This window comes from Pristis pectinata, chromosome 11 (assembly GCF_009764475.1).
Source record: "Pristis pectinata isolate sPriPec2 chromosome 11, sPriPec2.1.pri, whole genome shotgun sequence".
NCBI classification, from domain to species: Eukaryota; Metazoa; Chordata; class Chondrichthyes; order Rhinopristiformes; family Pristidae; genus Pristis; species Pristis pectinata.
Genome location: NC_067415.1, coordinates 86,598,554 through 86,615,865, shown reverse-complemented (window position 1 = coordinate 86,615,865; position 17,312 = coordinate 86,598,554). Strand labels below are relative to the sequence as shown.

Genomic DNA, 17,312 nt, shown 5'->3' with positions numbered 1-17,312 from the left:
ACACCTTATAAAACAAATAGTTTTGCTTTTCTCCACAAGCAGAAACACTCTCTCTCATTGTCTACACTTTCAAAATGTTAAGGACTTCTAATAACTTTTCTCCAACAATATTTTCTTACAAGACCCAGCCAGATCTTTCTTTTGTAATAGAAGTTTTCCACCAGTTCTGGTATCATCCAAGTAAATCATTTTGAAGAACATTTAATTCACTAAATGGTTGCTAAGATAACATAAAAGAAATATTGATCAATGAGAAGCTCTGCCAGTATCCAACAACGTGATGCAGATCTGTGGGGACTTTTTATAACTAACCATATATTGATTGGAACTTGCACGATATGCAATTATATCTTTGGGTTAGAATCTTTAATTTAGTTTTTCAGTTAGGCAACCCAAGGGTTGCAATGATAATGGAAACAGGCAGATTTAAGTGGTATTTATTGTCGCTGCTCACAAATGTTAAGTCTACTGATCTTTATCTCAGTGGCAAATAATGAAAAGAAGGGGTGACCAAACACATAAAATCAGTCAGTCCGTAGAGGAGGGATGAGATTGCTGAGATTGACCAGGGCTTTGGTGAAATTAAATTGATAAATTGGTTTATTATTGTCACATGTACTGAGGTACAGTGAAAAACTTTGTTTTGCATGCCATGCACACAGATCATTTCATCACATCAGTGCATTGAGGTAGTACAAGGGAAAACAATAACAGAATGCAAAATAAAGTGTCACAGCTACAGAGGAAGTGCAGTGCAGGCAGACAATAAGGTGCAAGGTCATAACGAGGTAGAATGTGAGGTCAAGAGTCCATCTTATCACTCAACAGGTCCATTCAATAATCTTATAACAGCGGAATAGTTGTCCTCGAGCCTGGTGGTACGTGCTTTCAGGCTTTTGTAGCTTCTGCCTGATGGGAGGGGGGAAAAGGATGTCCGGGATGGGAGGGGTCTTTGATTATGTTGGCTGCTTTACCGAGGCAGCGAGAAGTGTAGACAAAGTCCATGGAGGAGAGGCTGGTTTCTGTGATGCGCTGGGCTACGTCCACAAATCTTTGCAGTTTCTTGCTGTCTTGGACAGAGCAGTTGCCATGAGTCCTCTGTGTATCTAAAGGACAGACTGGTTTTGGAGTTTGTGCAGCTCAGAGTCACTGGATTGGTGTCTGGGGTGAGGGGCTCATCCACGAGGAGAGGTTGAGTGAAAGAGAGAAGACTGAGAGGCGATGTCCCTCAGATTGTTACTGAGAATCTCCCAGCAGACACAGTGGTAAGCTGATGGGAGGGAGACATGGGAGGGTGGTTTGTGAGCCGGTGTACTATTTCTGCCATTAACACGGGGCTTCTGTGTACACCCAAGGCATGGACTTGAGGTTCTCAATACCCCTCTGTGTGCTCTTTCTCCACTTTGACCTGTCATTGGCCAGGAATTCCCAGAGGTCAGGGGTGGGGGGGGGGATTGTCTCATTTTTTCTGCAACATCTCCTCCCAGTTGATGGAACCAAGATTAGAAACAGTCGTGTGCAGAGTCTGGTGCTGCTCCCTGCATTTCTCCTGGAGGCACTGCATGTCCTCTGTGCCTCCAGATGGACAGCGTCCACCCACACTGTGGTCTGTGACTATTCCAGAGGTCTTTGCAGGGCCCATACCAAGGGCAAAGGTTGCCCCATTTCTGGTGCTGTCTAATGAATGAGATGTTCAACTGTGGTTCCATGTGCTCTCCCTGTTAAAATGTTGCAACAATATTTAAAACTTAGACGAGCTCTCTCCAGCATCTTGGGCCAATGTTCACCTGCCACATATCGTCAAAAAGTATAATTTGGTCACTGTGATATTTCTGGGATCTTGCTATGGACTATTGGCTGCAGCATGATTGAAATTACAACAGTGCTTGCACTTGCGAAGCACTCTAGGATGTCCCAAGAATGTGAAAGACGTGATAGAAATTCAGTTCATTTTTACGACATTGCTGCTGTACTACATCTTCAGCAATGGCAGTAACACTGACACTCTGTGCTCACTCAGACACTTATGGACTCTGTTATATAATTGTCCTGTGCTACCTTAATGAGTGGGTGGATTGATTCTACATCACAGCACGTGGTCACCAGGCTTAAAGCTCTCCCTCGCAGTGTAACTGGGAACCCACCATCCTATTTCTCTGTTTTTACTTCAGAATTCCAGCATCTGCAGTTTTTTTTTGTTTTACCAGTCCCTATTTTTCATTGTCCACATCTGGTTTAGTTAAGTTATTCCCCCTCAGAATAAGGTACAAACAGCCCACTTGTTAATCCCTTCATACAGTGAGCCAGACTGGGTGAAATCTGCTGATTGATGTACGATAGATAGTTGGATAAAGCACAGATCATATTTATTACATAAATAAAAGGTCAAAGCACTAACGTACCTGTTCAAGTGGTACAATTGCAATTCGGTTGTGTGCAGGGAGGCTTCCCAGCTAAGCCACAATTTTATCCCCTTTTCTCATTAGCCGCTTCCAGTATGAGAATCTATGTCAACATTCCAAGCACAAGCTGCCTTTGGAAAGAAGTTTCACTGGAGGGTTCTGGTTGTACCACAGACTGAGAGCTGGAGAGTGGTGGGAGACTGGGGAAAGGGAAGGCTCTGAGTGGGAAGTGGGGCGAGGATGGGGAGAGGGATGTCAGCAGGCCAGTGCTCCCCCCAAGAGCTTGCACCCCTGCCCTGTTGCCCCCACCCGGCCAAGACTCCCACCATCAGCTGTTCCACACCCTGCCCCAATGCAGCCTGTTGCCAGGGGAACCTGATCAGGGATATGGGTGGGACTTTACTCAGTGCCGGAAGGGGGAGGACTGAGCTGTTTGCACTTGTGCCACCGATGCAGAAGCATTAATGTTCATACAGCAGAGTCATGTCTCCAGTTGACTTGTACCCTTCATCTATCCATCCGTGGCTGGTGTGAGATGGCCACGGATGAGGCCAAGGAGGATTCTACTCCCAGATGAAGACAAACTGATCCTCCTGGATGGCTTCAGTGCTGGGTGTGATTAGTAAGGAGGGAGCAGGAAAAGCCAACTCCAGCAGAGTCCTCTTCCTTTCTCAGAACCAACACTCTGCTTTTACCCAAGGGACAAGCACAAGGCATCATAGCAACTCCCCTGATCCAGGCACTGGCACCTGTGAGATTATATCCTCTTCTGAGTGACATACCACAGGGATGTCCACATCACCTGTGCCAGCACAGGTTCCCATGACAGCTGGACCGACCACAGCCTAATCTATTCTGCCATCTCCATCCACCAGCCCCCCAAAGCAACAGAAAATCAACAGTGAAGGGACCCTCCAAAGACGGCACTCAGACAACAAGACACCCCCCAACAAACAGGGGTCGGCTGTGATTGCAGGGCCCCAGTCCACCATAACTAGCACCTGTGAAGAGACTCCAGTCTTCTCCACCAGGGAACACCAGGACTGGTTCGGTGAGGATGAACATGCTCCTGAGATCCAGGAGCTAATTAACCACAAACACAGGGTGTTCTTGGATTGGGAACTCCACTAAGCCTCCAAAGGACATGAAGCAGCTCTGCAAGCACCTGAAGGGCAAGGTCCAACACCAATCCAAGACACTCCACTCCGAGCTCTGTGACGGCATGGGATAGCCTGCTGCCCAGAGTGAAAAATTCAGGATGTCCTCAAAGCCTCCTTGGAAAATACAATGTCCACACCAACAGGTGGGATTCCCAAGCTGTAACCACTTGAGGTGGAGAAGAAGCATCTGAGCTGGGACTGGGCAACGTATGTCCCCCGTCACACACCAAAGGCCTGAAGGTAGAATGGAAGGAGTGCTCCACCTCCCAAACTACCCACCTCCTGCCCACTGCGGCAGAGTCTCTGGGGTCATCAGTCCCCGCAGAACCAGAGTCATCACCTCGAGAGACTGATTGATAAGAAGATGATACCCTGATGCTGTGGTGTGCACGTATCATCGATACTTTTCTGCAATCCAGAGACTCCCCCCTTCTCTAACCAGCTCTGCCTCTCAGACTCACAACCTTTCACCTAGCTGCAAAGAAAATAACATCAGTTATCACAGAAAATAAAGGCAGAATAGATAAATAGAGGCTGAATTCGATGTGGTTTAGCTAAAGCCAACCCTCTAATCTGCTTCACCCAAAGCCCACCCTTGAGTGGGTCACATTGTGGAAAATCGATGAATGAAATTGCAAAATCTTCCAATTTAAGGAATATTGGCCTGAAAGTTGTCCTCAATACAACAGTGCCCAGTTTTAATCTCATGTAAATACCATCACCTGAGTTTGTTGCTCTGTCACTAGTTCCCCCAACTTTGGCTCTTGATAGTTTTGGTCACCACTGAAATGAACGAGCTGTGTTGTTCCTGTGTCTGAGGTGATCATGAAATTACACGTTATAGAAAGTGAAGTCATTTCAGTCCAAGTATCCTTTTATCAAAGTGATGTGTTAAACATCCTCTTGCATTGAAAATTAACTGATAAAATATAAAATCTTAATCATTTAGGTGTTAATTGCTGTTGGAGATTTTTTAAATAGCATTGATTTTCACATTCTCTCTCAATCTATCCAACCTTTTATTCCCTTATTTTTTCTTTCAATATTTGATTTGACACTGAATTCCAACCTGCACGGCCTGGTTATGGAGTGGAACGGTTACGGAGTTGTACAGTTTGGGTTCTATGCTCTTTCCACTCCCACTTGCAGCAATTTCCTGTGTAAAACTGGCAGGGCAAGCTCAGGGAATGGTGCATCATGTCTATTTACTGGTTACAGGAAGCCTTACACTGTTAGCTTGAAACCAACATATTTAGGTTCATGTGCCAAGAAATATTTCACACGAGAAGCTTGCATGAACGTTGTGTCAAGATCTGGTCATCATGTTTTAAGCCAGGGGCTCTGGAAGGAGATGCACCGGGAACAGGCCAGGGATAAGGGCTTCACATGCAGAGAGATCAAAGATGCACCAGGAACGTGCCAGGGAGATGCACTGGGAATGTGCCGGGGACAAGGGCTTCACAGGCAGAGAGATCAAAGATGCCAATTTCTTCTCCTCAGAAAAGTGCAACTTCCCCACCAATCCAAATGACCACTCGAAATCCAACAGGAGTATTCAGGATGGCCCTTTCCTTGTGGCCAACCACCTTCTGTAACCACTGGAATCCACAAAATTAATTGTTTTTTGTAACTGTCTAAAATAGCTTTACTTGTCCCAGTTCTGTTATGCCAAGGGGCCATCCCAGAGAGAGCTCAGAATGAACCTTATCTCTGGGTCTGGAGTTACATGCAGGTCAGAGTGAGGATACATGGAAGGAGAGATCTTACGGAGATGTTCAAGGTAATGTTGATGGAGGGGACACTGGTTTCTAATGGAAGGAGGGTCAGTGAGGAGAGCAGCCAGCTTTAAGGGGAGTGGCAGCAGAACCAGAGAGGGCGAGAATGTTTTGTGCAGTGAGTTTCTGAGATGTGGAATGCCCTTCCTGATCGGTGGGAGGAAGCAGATTCACAGGGGCTTGGAGAAGCACTGGGAATATTTGTGGGGGGAGGAGGGAGCTGACTGGGGACCCTCAGGATTGGCAGGGGCTGGATGGGCTGAGTGGTCTCAAGCCATGCCGTGAGACTGTGTGTTTCCACAGCCCTTGGGTGTAGGGCAAAGGTAATGGACACAGTAAATTCTGACTCATGATGGAGGAACATTTCTCCCGAACCTGCTGGGACAGCCTGCCTCCCCAAAGATCAGCAGCCTTTACTCGCCATCGAGGCAGGTACAGGAACAACTCCTAGAAGACACTTGGACAGGTCCATGGATTGGTAAGGTTTATGGGCCAAACGCCGGCAAATGGGACTAGCTTGGATAGGGCATCTTGGTCGGCATGGACCAGATGGGCCGAAGGGCCTGTTTTTGTGCTGTGTAACTCTGTGAACTTCATCTGCTTTTATTAAACACAGAACAGTCCAGCCCAGGAACAGGCCCTTCGGCCCACAATGTCTTTGCCGACCACGATGCCAAATTAAACTAAGTCTCGTCTGCCTGCACATGATGCGTATCCCTCCATTCCCTGCATATTCATGTGTCTGACAGCCTCTAAAATGCCTCTTTTGTATCTGCCTCCACCCCCACCCCTGGCAGCCCATTCCAGGCACCCACCGCTCTCTGTGTAGAAAACCTGCTCCTCACATCTCCTTTAAACTTTCCCCCATCTCACCTTAAATGCGTGTCCTCTAGTACTTGACAATTCTACCCTGGGAGAAAGATTCTAACTGTCTACCCCAGTTAGTTAGACTATGAATCTTTCTCTCATGGTTTGCCTCTCATAATTTTTTTTTATAAACTTCCATCAACCGTGAATGACAAGGCCAACACTCATCACCTGTCCCTAACTTCAGGAGATGGTGGTGAGGAACTACCAATAATAACTCCCTAAATCAAAGCTTTTCCTTGGCCCAGTTCTGATACAGGGATGTGTTCACTGGACCACCCCAGAGGAGCGGTCACATTGGTGGGTCTGGAGTTACAAACAGGCTGGAGCCAGTCAAGTTCCTCTCAGAGAGACATCGGTGAACTAGACTTGCAAATTTCTACAGATGTACGGTGGAGAGCATTCTGACTGGTTGCATCACCGCCTGGTATGGAGGCTTCAATGTGCAGGACTGAAAGAGGCTGCAGAGGGCTGTAGACTCAGCCAGCTCCATCACGGGCACAACCCTCCCCACCATCGAGGACATCTCCAAGAGGCGGTGCCTCAAGAAGGCGGCATCCATCACTAAGGACCCTCACCACCTGGGACATGCCCTCTTCTCGTTACCACCATCGGGGAGGAGGTACAGGAGCCTGAAGATCCACACTCAATGATTCAGGAACAGCTCCTTCCCCTCCGCCATCAGATTTCTGAACGGTCCATGAACCCATGAACACTACCTCGTTATTCCTAGTTTTTGCACTATATTTAATTTTGTAATTTACAGTAATTTTATGTCTTCGCACTGCACTGCTGCCACAAAACAACACATTTCACGTCACATAAGTCAGTAATAATAAATCTGGTTCTGATTCAACAACCCGGTAGTTTGTTGGTCACCATTATTACCAGTTTACCCCAGGACAGTGAGCATCCCGCTGCCACGGCGCGAGTGGAACTGCCGACCGTGCAAAGCAAAGAGTTTTGTTGATTGATTGACAGCAGAGTGAGTACCGGGACCCAGTCCACTGCGCCGTTCACGGGCGCGCGCCGTGAACGCGCATCCGCCGCGCGCTCGGGCGCAGTCCCGCGCCCCTGGAGCGCGCGTGCCTGGGGTTTAACATTTCAGAAAGTCCAATAAAGGATAGAGCGGGGAGGGAGCCGGTTCACTGTGGGTCGCCCCACGGGCCAGCGGGAGCTGGGGCGGGGTCCGGGGGTCCGGGGGTGGGGTGGGGGAGGCTAGGCGGGCCGCCGCTTCCATCGCCTGGGCTCCGTCCCCTGCAACAACTTTGGAGTGTCCATCCTGCCCTCATCACTCCGGACATCCTCCCGGACAGTTCCACCAGCTCGGGGCTCCATGCGCACCTGGGAGCCGCTTCGGCCCGGCAGCGGCGGGCCAGCCCAGCGCTCTCTCCGGAGGATATCGCGCCTCTCCGGATGCTGATCGACCGGTGCCCGTGGGTGGAGGCGGAGTTTGCGGCGGGCTCTCTCCCCCTCCCTCCCCGGCCGGACGCCACACACACCACCCCCCCTCCCCCGGAGCCCGCCCCTCTCCGCATTCCCGTCAAGGCACCGCAGCGGCTCGGCCGGGGCGGGGTCCGGGGTCCCGCCGGTATGTTGGTGCCCAGCAGCCCCGGGCTCCGTCCTCCCTCCCGGCGGGAGGTGAAGATCTAACCCCCCACCGCAGCCCGGGACGGCCGGGCGCACATCTGGAGTGCACCACCTGCCCACCTCTGGCTCCCGCAGATGTTCTGACGCTGCGCCCATCCTCTCCGTCCGCCTGCCCGCCGCTGGTCCCCTCGGGGGGGTGAGCTCGCTTCTCTCTCCCCCCCCCCCAATTACCAGTGTGTTGGGGTGGGGGGTGTCCTCTGTAACACACCGTCCCCCTGCCTCCCAGGACACCTTGCGTTGAGCAGGGAGCCGGTCGGACGCTGGGTTCCCGCCGCCTCTCCATCATCCGTCGGCTGTGCCGGGAACTCAGGGCGCGCATCACGTGAGGGAGAGTGGGAGACCGGAATATAATTTTCTATGCGAAATTTGGTGTAGCTGGCCGCTACATTATGCAACCGGGGAGATCTGCTTTTCACGGTGTCTAAGCTGTTGGATTGTCCGCCACCCAAATCAATGTGGTTTCTTTGGGATATTTTCAGCCAAGGAACGCATATGCTGCAGTGTCTTTGTGGAAAGAGTTTCAAGAGAAGCAAGAGTCCGGTTGGTGAGCATCTGCCTGTTTGTCGGGGGGTAAAATCCTCCCCCCTCGCCTCTGCCCCCGGCCACACGCGCGGTTGTCTGGCCGCTGGCGGCCGCCCTGTCATTTACGGTGCCTTTTCCTTGTGTTGTGTGTGTGTGTGTGGATACATTTTGGGGATGTGTCGGTTCCAGCTGGTGGAGCTGAGCCTGCCTCTGACGTTAGCACTGCGGTGTAGTCGATCACTGGCGTTTCCTTGGCATCCTGACACCGGAGCGGCGTCGGAGGAGCCGCCGCCACTACCAGCGCACGGAGTTGGAGTGGGGGGCCCGAGCCGCCGGCTCTCACCACGGTGTGCGTTGTGTGGTGCATGAACCCGCCGCCTTCCCTCCCTCCCTCCCTCCCTCCCTCCCTCAACCCCGGACAATGGCCACTGTTCACCGGCAGCCCGGCCGGGGCAGGTCCCAGGTCCCAGTCCGGGGCCCCCTTTACTCGGACGGTGTTCAGTATTTGCAGGGCTCGGGGTCTTTGGGAGGGATGCTTCCGATCCAATTCCCTATAAAGTTTTGTAACTCTTGCAAAGGTCGGGTGAGCTGATCGTGCCTGTATCTGGGGGAGGAGCAGCCGGCATCAGTAAGCGGTGTCTGGGGGAGGAGGAGCCGGCACCCTGTTCCCGAACCGTGGGAGAACCGGGTGCTGGTCGCCTCACTTTATCAGTGAATATTCATGGCTCTCCCCGGGTTAAACACGCCGGTACAATCGAAGCCTGTAGCGGCAGTTAACGTCGGGATCACCCCCGTGACATTCCCGAGGTGTTCCGGTACTCCTTGTCTAAGTTTGAGGGTCACTAACTTATCTCTTGAACAGTTGATATCAGGTACAAACACAAACCACTGTGGGTGTCAGCGACTGTTTAATCAGGCTTTGTTCAATCCCATCAAACTTTACAACCAGCCCGGGGGGAGAGAAACCGGGATTGCGTGCAGGTGTAGGGGGTAAAACGCGGCCGGGTAATTGCAGGCGGACTCTCCTGGTTAGAGGGTGTACTTCACTGGTTTCCGCAGCCGGGGAGGGGGTTCCTGGAGCCTCCGAGTCTCCCTGAAACCCCCCCCCCCCCAAGCTCTCTGCCGATGAGGCACCGCTCCTAAACCCGTTTGTGCATCAAAACTATTTGGCCACAGGATTTCCGTGTGTGTGTGCTTTCTCCAGGTGCACTTCCTTGTGTCTTTGCGTAGTCCCGGGGTCGTGTCCTCAACACGCCATTATGTATTAAAACTTCAACAGTGGTGGGGGTCGGAGGAGGGGGAGGTTTGTCAGAGGATCCCGGGGCGCCGCCGTTCCTCACTCACTGAGCAACAGTGGCAGGGACTGGAGGAGGGAGGGAGGGAGGGAGGGAGGGGGTTACAAACACCAGCTTTCTCCGGCCAAAGACTTCGCCCAACCGTTGGAGCCGCGTCCGAGGCGGAGCAGATGCGATGTGCCCACCCCACTCCAGGTTCCCTGTGTGTCACCTCTCGTACACTTCCCCCAAATGCGAACATTCAAACGGTTGGTGCCTCGGTGAAGTGCAAATACCGGGAGCTATTGTCTGCACTGCCCTCCCGTTCATGGCGCTCGGAAATAACATTTTTGGAAGTTTACCCGGCGATGCTTTACGGCGGTAAACCGCCCGTCCCCGTAACGCGTTCCCAACAAAGGGCAATGGAACGGATCCATAAATCAGCCGAGACGCCCGCGCTTCCTCCCGGCGAATGCAGCAGGGCTCGGCCCTGGGTACCTCCGCATTACATTGATTTATTTAGATCTCTGCAAATAGCTCTCTGTCCATCTAAGATTGCGGCTGTGCGTACAGCTCACGGCCAATGTACGTAGACTCGGGTCCCAGGCAGTTTCTGTGGACGTAATATTTGGGGTGATGTGTGTGTGTAACTGTTCCCATGGCCCATATATGGAGTGCACGTAACGCGTGCTACATGTGTCGGGCAGGTTGTGGACATAACATGCGTCTCACCGCCGAGAGCGCCACTAATCACTGATCTGCGACAATATTACAGCACCGGTGTTTTCGGGCGAGGTTGGAGATGGCGCGGCTTCCGTGCGCGGAGGTGTGCGTGTGTGTTCACAAGTTGTGCAGTGTCCTGCACGCGGGGGCGCGCACACACACATGCACACGCGCACACACACATGCACACGCACACACACACACAGCCCCCGTCTGCCTCGCTGCCTGTCCTGTTGTGTAGTAAGCACGCCGAGCGCCGCGCTCCATGCACCGCCGGGTGTGTGCACACCCCCACCCCCTCTCACGCTGCGTTCGGCCGCCCACATCCGCGTCAAAAGCCCGGGCTGGTGGGACGGCCGCCCCGGGGACTCCCACACCCACACCCACCCAAGGCGTGGGTCGTGGTCCGGGGCGAACCGAAAGACGGCACAGAGCGTTCAGGCACGGGGCAGTCTCCCAGCCGCCCCGCTTGCCCGGGTTTCAGACCACCGATGCGGCCTCCGTTATCTCCACACCCCCAGGGGTTGGGCCCCGGGGGCACGGGCTGCAGGGTGGTCCCAGTGCAACACGTGTGGCCGGGAACTCCCCGCAGTGATACCCCCCAAGGACCACAGGGTGGGCAATTCCCCCTCTCCGGGGCCGACTGAGTGCGGAATTCTCACCAGACACAAACCGGGGCAGCCCGACTCAACCCTCGCTCTGCCCAAGTCACCCCCCTTGTTGCAACGATGGTGATACCGGACCATCGTTTCCTCCCTCCCCTTGTCACACCTCTCCTTCCCAACATATCGCCATTCCCGCCTGCAGCAAGTTCCACCCCTCCCTCGGAATTCCTCATTAGGTTTACTTTGTACAGGTTCACCTGGCCTGGTCTGTCAAAACCTTTAACGACCGTAAACATTTGTATCGGATCAATCCTCGGCCTGGCCTTGAGGTCTCAATGAGAAATGGGCCAACCTCTTCCCAACGGGCAGAGCTTCACGTTAGGGGCGATGATGGGGTGACTTTTGTTTACACGCCCTCCAGAGTCCTTATAACATCCTTTAGAATTCACTGAGCAAAACTGTACACAGTCTTCCCAGGTTCAGTACAAGATTCGCATCATTACTTTCAGATTCTCAGGTGCTGGGGATGTGCCGGTGTTCAGTTTGCCCGTGTCCGTGTTCTCCGTGGCCTGGTCACCGCGCCGGGCGCCGGTTATAGTTTCTCTCCCCTTCCTTCCTTGCTCCAGCCAACTTGCATCCGTACTTTCCAACTAATGGGCGACCTCCTCGTTCCCCATGGCAACTCCACCATCCCTTTTGCAAGTTGATTGTATCTTTGTGATAAGTTGTAGCCCCTCTGATTACTGGCCGCCTCCCACTTCCACACCGCTGCTGGGTATAGTTCCGTCGGAGCATTTGAAAGTTGTGTTTATGATGACAAAATGTAAAAGTAATTACTATAAATTGTGACCAACCGTGACCCAGACTGAAGTTTTCAGCCGGAACAGTTCCCTCTCCCTCTGGAAATGGACCACTCCTGTAGTCCGCTGCTTGTTCCTTGGCCCCCACACATGACGTTCTGTCATCAATACAACTGTTGGATTAATTATGCGGCAGATCTTTGGATCTATCAACACATTTATCTGTGTCTTTGTTCAAAAAGGTTTGTCAGGCAAGAGTTTTCCTTTTGAAACCCATTCTGTTCCTTGTTCTATTTTTGATTTCGAATTGGTTTTCTATTTTCTTCTGGAGCTGGAATTCCGTTGTTTATTTTATCATTGACCAGTCTCTGGACATGTGTTTTCTGTCTTCTACAATAGTCTTCTGCCAACTATCCATTGGCCGAACCTTTTCCTCGTAGTGTTAACTGTGTAACGACAGCTCTGCTACCTTTGTAAAATTCGGGGGATACAATCCATCTGGACCAGGGGTCTTATCTTCTCTTTGAGTTCCATAGTCTGTTTACTACTCCAAATGTTACTGCTGGTAACATCATCTGATGTGTTCACCCAGTCCTCATAAGTGCCGAAGCAGAGTCATATTTCTGTCACATTATTGTTGCCTGTGCACTTTTTTCTTGTTAATGTGGATCATTAAGTGGCACTATTCCCATCTCAATGTTTAGCCTTATGCCTGCAGAATATTTTTATTTACCTTGATCATTCTGCAGCTATCCCTTGCTTTGATCCTACCGCAGGCTTCCCACCTACAGATTCCATGCCCCATTCCTTACTCTGCTCTTGCGTCTTCATTCATCCCTCGTTTCTCATTTAGGCTGTTGTTATTTTTCAATGGATCCCCTCCTGGACTCTGAACCCCTCTTTAAGTGCTTCCCTTTGCTCTTTGCACCTCATCAGTTGCCAATATCATTTCTTATTTTGCTTTCCACAGTTTTTTTTTCTCAGCCATTCTCCAGTCAACTGCCTTGGTCTTTGTCAAGCACTTGTCAGTTACTCGCCTGGAGGATGTAATTCCTGCTGAAGGGATACTGCTTGCTGCTGACCAGGAAGAAAGTTGCCTACAGGGAATTAATTGGCTCTAGCATTGAAGTTTTCCATTTCTGGACACTGCTTTTATTCTTGGATGAAACAAAAAAGTGCTGAAAATACTCAGGTGGTCAAGTAAGATCAGGTAAGCAGATTTAAAGTTTCAGATTCATGACTTTTCATCAGAACCTGATGAATCTGATGAAGGATCATTGACCTGAAATGTTCTCTCTCCAGAGACACTGCCTGACCTGCTGAGAATTTCCTGCATTTTAATGGTTTTTATTTCAGATTTCCAGCATGTGTAGAATTGTGCTTTTGGACTTTCCTCCTGGTATCAGCAGCAGTGATCTCAGGCACCCAACAGCAGTAATATCATGTTGTCATCAATGGGCTGAGCAGTCAATTAGGCTGAAGAACTATGGATCACAAATTAGAAAGTTAAACAACACAGATTATAATTAACTTTTTTGCTTGTTTTCTGGAAAGTAAAATTGGGACAAATGCATAATAAGCGGAGGATTTTGTAACGAACTAGAAAGAAAACTCTTTTAAAAATCTGGACTCTGCCATGGGGGTGAAGGAATGAATCCGCAAAGGGTCACACATGTTGTTTAGGAAGATTCATGATAGCACATGATTGTTAAAACCCACTTATATTCATTCAGCAAGGGTCAGGAGGTTCAATGGTCTTTGCAGCCATAAAAGTGCCAAAAAGCTGCTCACATCATGTCATTGAATATCTTTCAATTTTGTCTGTGAATATTGTGTTGGGGACCCTTTGCAGGGGGCAGGCCCTTGCAAGTGGCCTCAGCTGGATTTCCATGGTTGGCATTGCATGTAGAGACTCCAGATGTTGCTGCATATTTCACACACTGATGACAGCAAACATTTGCTGTGGATGCAATTGCAAATTCAGATCCTCTCTGCAATCCTATTATATTATGCTTACTATTAGCTAGCTGCTCCCCCCCCCCCCCCATTTGCTGTTCTCAGCAGCTCTGCCTCAGTTCCCTGTTATCAGATCCAACATCAAGTCTTCTTTTATTGTGTTGCTTATATACTGGGTTAGAAAGGAGCCCTGCGCACAATGCAGATCCCCTTTCCCTTATCCCCTTCACCTACCACTTCAGGTCAACTGATTTTTGGATAATCCCTCAAAATCATTTTTCTGTTGTTGTTCATTTCCTTAATTTGTTTGTATATTTCTTCCTGCTCCCCTCTTACACTTGTGTGTGTGCCATAGAAAACTGTTGGAGTGTTTGCTCCATCCACGTGGAGTCTGTTTCTGACATACTGATACCTCTAGCACTCTTTATACTGCCATTGTTACCAAGAACGACTTATGCTGTTCAACCTCCCCTTTCCCGCTTGTATATTTTCCTGGAGATTTCTGAATTCCTTGTCTTGATTTTGCCCTGTGGCTCTGCCATATTTGATTCTTGCAATACATCATGCCTGCAGCACCTTGTTGTATTGCAGACAGGATGTACATTGCAGTACAGACAGTTAACCCATTTGTAATGGCAATACATTTCCCTTTATTTTTTAACCATCTTGGTACAATCTTGTAACTGTCCTTCCTGGACATTTTATGTTCTCCCCTAGTTTACACTGTCCTGTGGTCTCCGTTACTACTTAACTTGTTTAGTTTATTGTGAACCTGATGTCATTGCTCATTACGTGAAATGTTGTATCTCTGGATTACCTTCATACCCAGAAAACCTGTGTTTTGAATGAGCTCCAGGTTTAGATAAGGAGACCAAACCTGTACAAAACTTTACCAAAGGCCTGATGCAAGATTGTCCCCAAATGTTGACCATCCCTCTGCCTCCACTCACACTGCCTGACCCACTGAGACCCTCCAGCACTTGTTGTGTTGCTCTAAATTCCAGCATCTGCACTCCTTTGTGTCTCCATGTGAAAGGTTCTAATGAAGTAAATGCGGAGAGGCGGAGCCCCCCGGCAGACTGGTTGAAAACTCAAGGACATAGTCTTGGCAGATTCAATGGAATATTTTGAAAGGGAAATGGATTGTTGTTAAAAAAAATTGCAGAGCTCTGGGAGAGTAGCAGGGGAGTGGCATTAATTGGACAGATGGTTCAGAGTCGGTAGAGGCATGATGGGTAGAATGGCCTCCTTCTGGTTCTGCTCTAAAATTTGTGAATGAACCTAGGACTGTATAAAACAATAGCAACACTTTCAACTGGACCACCTGTGTTTCAATACAAAAATAACCGGGAGTTTGGGAAGTGTTAAAAGTTGTCTAACATCTCCTGTTCTTTATCACAAGCTGCTTTTTTTTTGTTTGTTTTGTGCAATGTAATGGTTACATCTATGGCTTTAACGAGAGGATTTGAGTTCAGGATTAAGGAAACCTTTATGTAATTCTTTGGTTCCTGGTGAGACCACACCTGGAGGATTGTGTACAGTTTTGAAATACTTATCTAAACCTTGAGTTCATTCTAAACAGAGACTGATGTGTTTCTGCATGGTCAGTTAATTCAGGGGTATGAGGACACACCAAAAAAAAGCACCAAAATAGATCAGCTGTGATTTTGATGAATGGTAGGAAAGGCTTGAAGGGCCAAATGGCCTTTCCGTGCTTTTCTTTCTTATGTTTTCTTTCCCCATAAATTTCAGGCTGGAGTATAGTGAGAGCAAGGCAGAACTGGACCTAAGGTCCACTCCACTAATGACCATGAAATTAGAATTTTTCATTTGTGTCAGAACCTTTGTCCCTTGTCCAATAAAGACTATCGGAATTAATCTAAATTTAAAGACATCCCACATCAAACCTGGAGAATCCCAGAAGGCAGATTTTTTTTCCAGATAATGTGCATACTTTTTGTTAAGAAGCAGGTTACTTTTACGGTTATAAACAGAGATGCAGGAAATACTCAGCAGGTTGAGCAGCATCTGTGGAGAGAGAAACGGTTAACTTTCCAAGTCAAAGCTTTTGGATTATTTTTAGAATTGCTTGATTTGGATGTGTTCAAACATTACTGGAAATCTTTTTCTCCGTAACTTGTCTCTGTATTTAGCTCAACAGCTATTAAAAGCAATTGATCCTCCCAAAATAACCAACTTAACTCAACTGCGAGACTCCTATGTAAATGAGAAAAGTGGAATTTGAGTTGCTCCCTGGTTTTCAGGGCTGTCCCTACTCTGTCTCATACCGGTTCTTTCCTGCATTGTTAGAATATGAACAATCCTTACTATTTCTAATCTGTTGGGTGACAGACAATATAAATCCCCTCAAAGTACAGTGTGAGCCAACGGCACCTTGTAACAGTGAGAGTATGTCCACCCAGTGAGTTATTATTGCCTGTGAAGTGATGAGAGGCTCGAATTTCAACCACAATTCCATAACCTGTCCAGATGTTTATTCTGTTCCATGTACAGCTGCTGCCTCATATCTACGGCCACACTGGCCCTGTCAGTGTGGAGCTTGCATGTTTTCCTTGTGATGTGGTGGGTTCCCCCTGCACCTTGGTTTCCTCCTGCATCCCAAAGATGCAGGCATCGGTGGGTTAATTGGCCGCTGTAAATTGCCCCTGGTGTGTAGGTGTGTGGTAATTGATGAGGATGTGGGGAGAATAAAATGGGATTAGTGTAAATGGGTGGTCAATAGTTGGCGTGGACGTGCTGTGTGTCTCCACACCTGGACGGTTTCTACAACACAAAGTTGTGAAAATTGAGTTATTCAGTTTCAAATTGGATTAAAAAAACAGCCTTTTACAATCTGATGTCAATGGAACTCATGAAACAAGTCTGGAATTATTGGATCTGTGGCATGGATGGAGTTGTTTTCTAGGCCCTGTATCCATGGATCATTGGATGCAGCAAATCTTGGGAATATTTTTGTCAATGGGAATGAAGCATGGGTCTTTCCAGATGGTCAGACCATTCCATGCTGTTGGATGCTTTCTGGTGATCCTGTGTACTTGTGAACATTTATATTGGTTCACATATAATATGAATAGATATCATCTATATATATCCCAAATATATCGGTTTTCCATTTCCTGCTCTCCTGTGCTTTGACATGAATAAACCCTCCTGTCCTGTTCAGTCTGCAGTCCCGCGGTGACCTGTCCTCAGCCTGCTCCTGATTCCCAGCTCCCTGCTGCCCTGGGTCACTATCTTGACACTACAGGCTTGGTTTCCACAAGGACACTAGGTCCAAATGGGATTAGCTCAGGTCAGTACCTTGGATGGCATGGATGAGTTGGGCCAAAGGGTCTGTTTCTGTGCTGTCTCACTCTATGGCTCCATGACTCTCTCTCAGCACCACGTCTCTCAGTCGCTGCACTCTCAGCTTGCTTCTCCAACTCCCGACTGGTCTTTGGAAAGACTGAAGCATTTGGCTTTGGTCCAATCTCCATTACCTTGCACTGACTCCAGAGCTCTCTCTGGACACTGAGACTTGCCCCCGAGCTGGGCTCGTGACCACATGTCTGTGACAT

General features: G+C 49.2%; 1 protein-coding gene across 2 annotated transcripts in view; it reads left to right on the top strand.

Annotated features, from left to right (window-relative positions):
• Positions 1-7,097: 7,097 nt before the first annotated feature.
• fgf14 (fibroblast growth factor 14) overlaps positions 7,098-17,312 on the top strand; it is a 339,581-nt gene continuing 329,366 nt past the window's right edge. Inside the window, exons 1-2 of one of the 2 annotated variants that reach the window (XM_052026634.1) lie at positions 7,098-7,640; positions 8,334-8,398. In XM_052026634.1, the coding sequence (XP_051882594.1) occupies positions 7,621-7,640; positions 8,334-8,398 (85 nt within the window). In that variant the 5' untranslated portion in view covers positions 7,098-7,620. Of the gene's footprint in view, positions 7,641-8,247; positions 8,399-17,312 lie in introns of those variants that run through there. The other variant, XM_052026633.1, reaches the window with a different exon arrangement.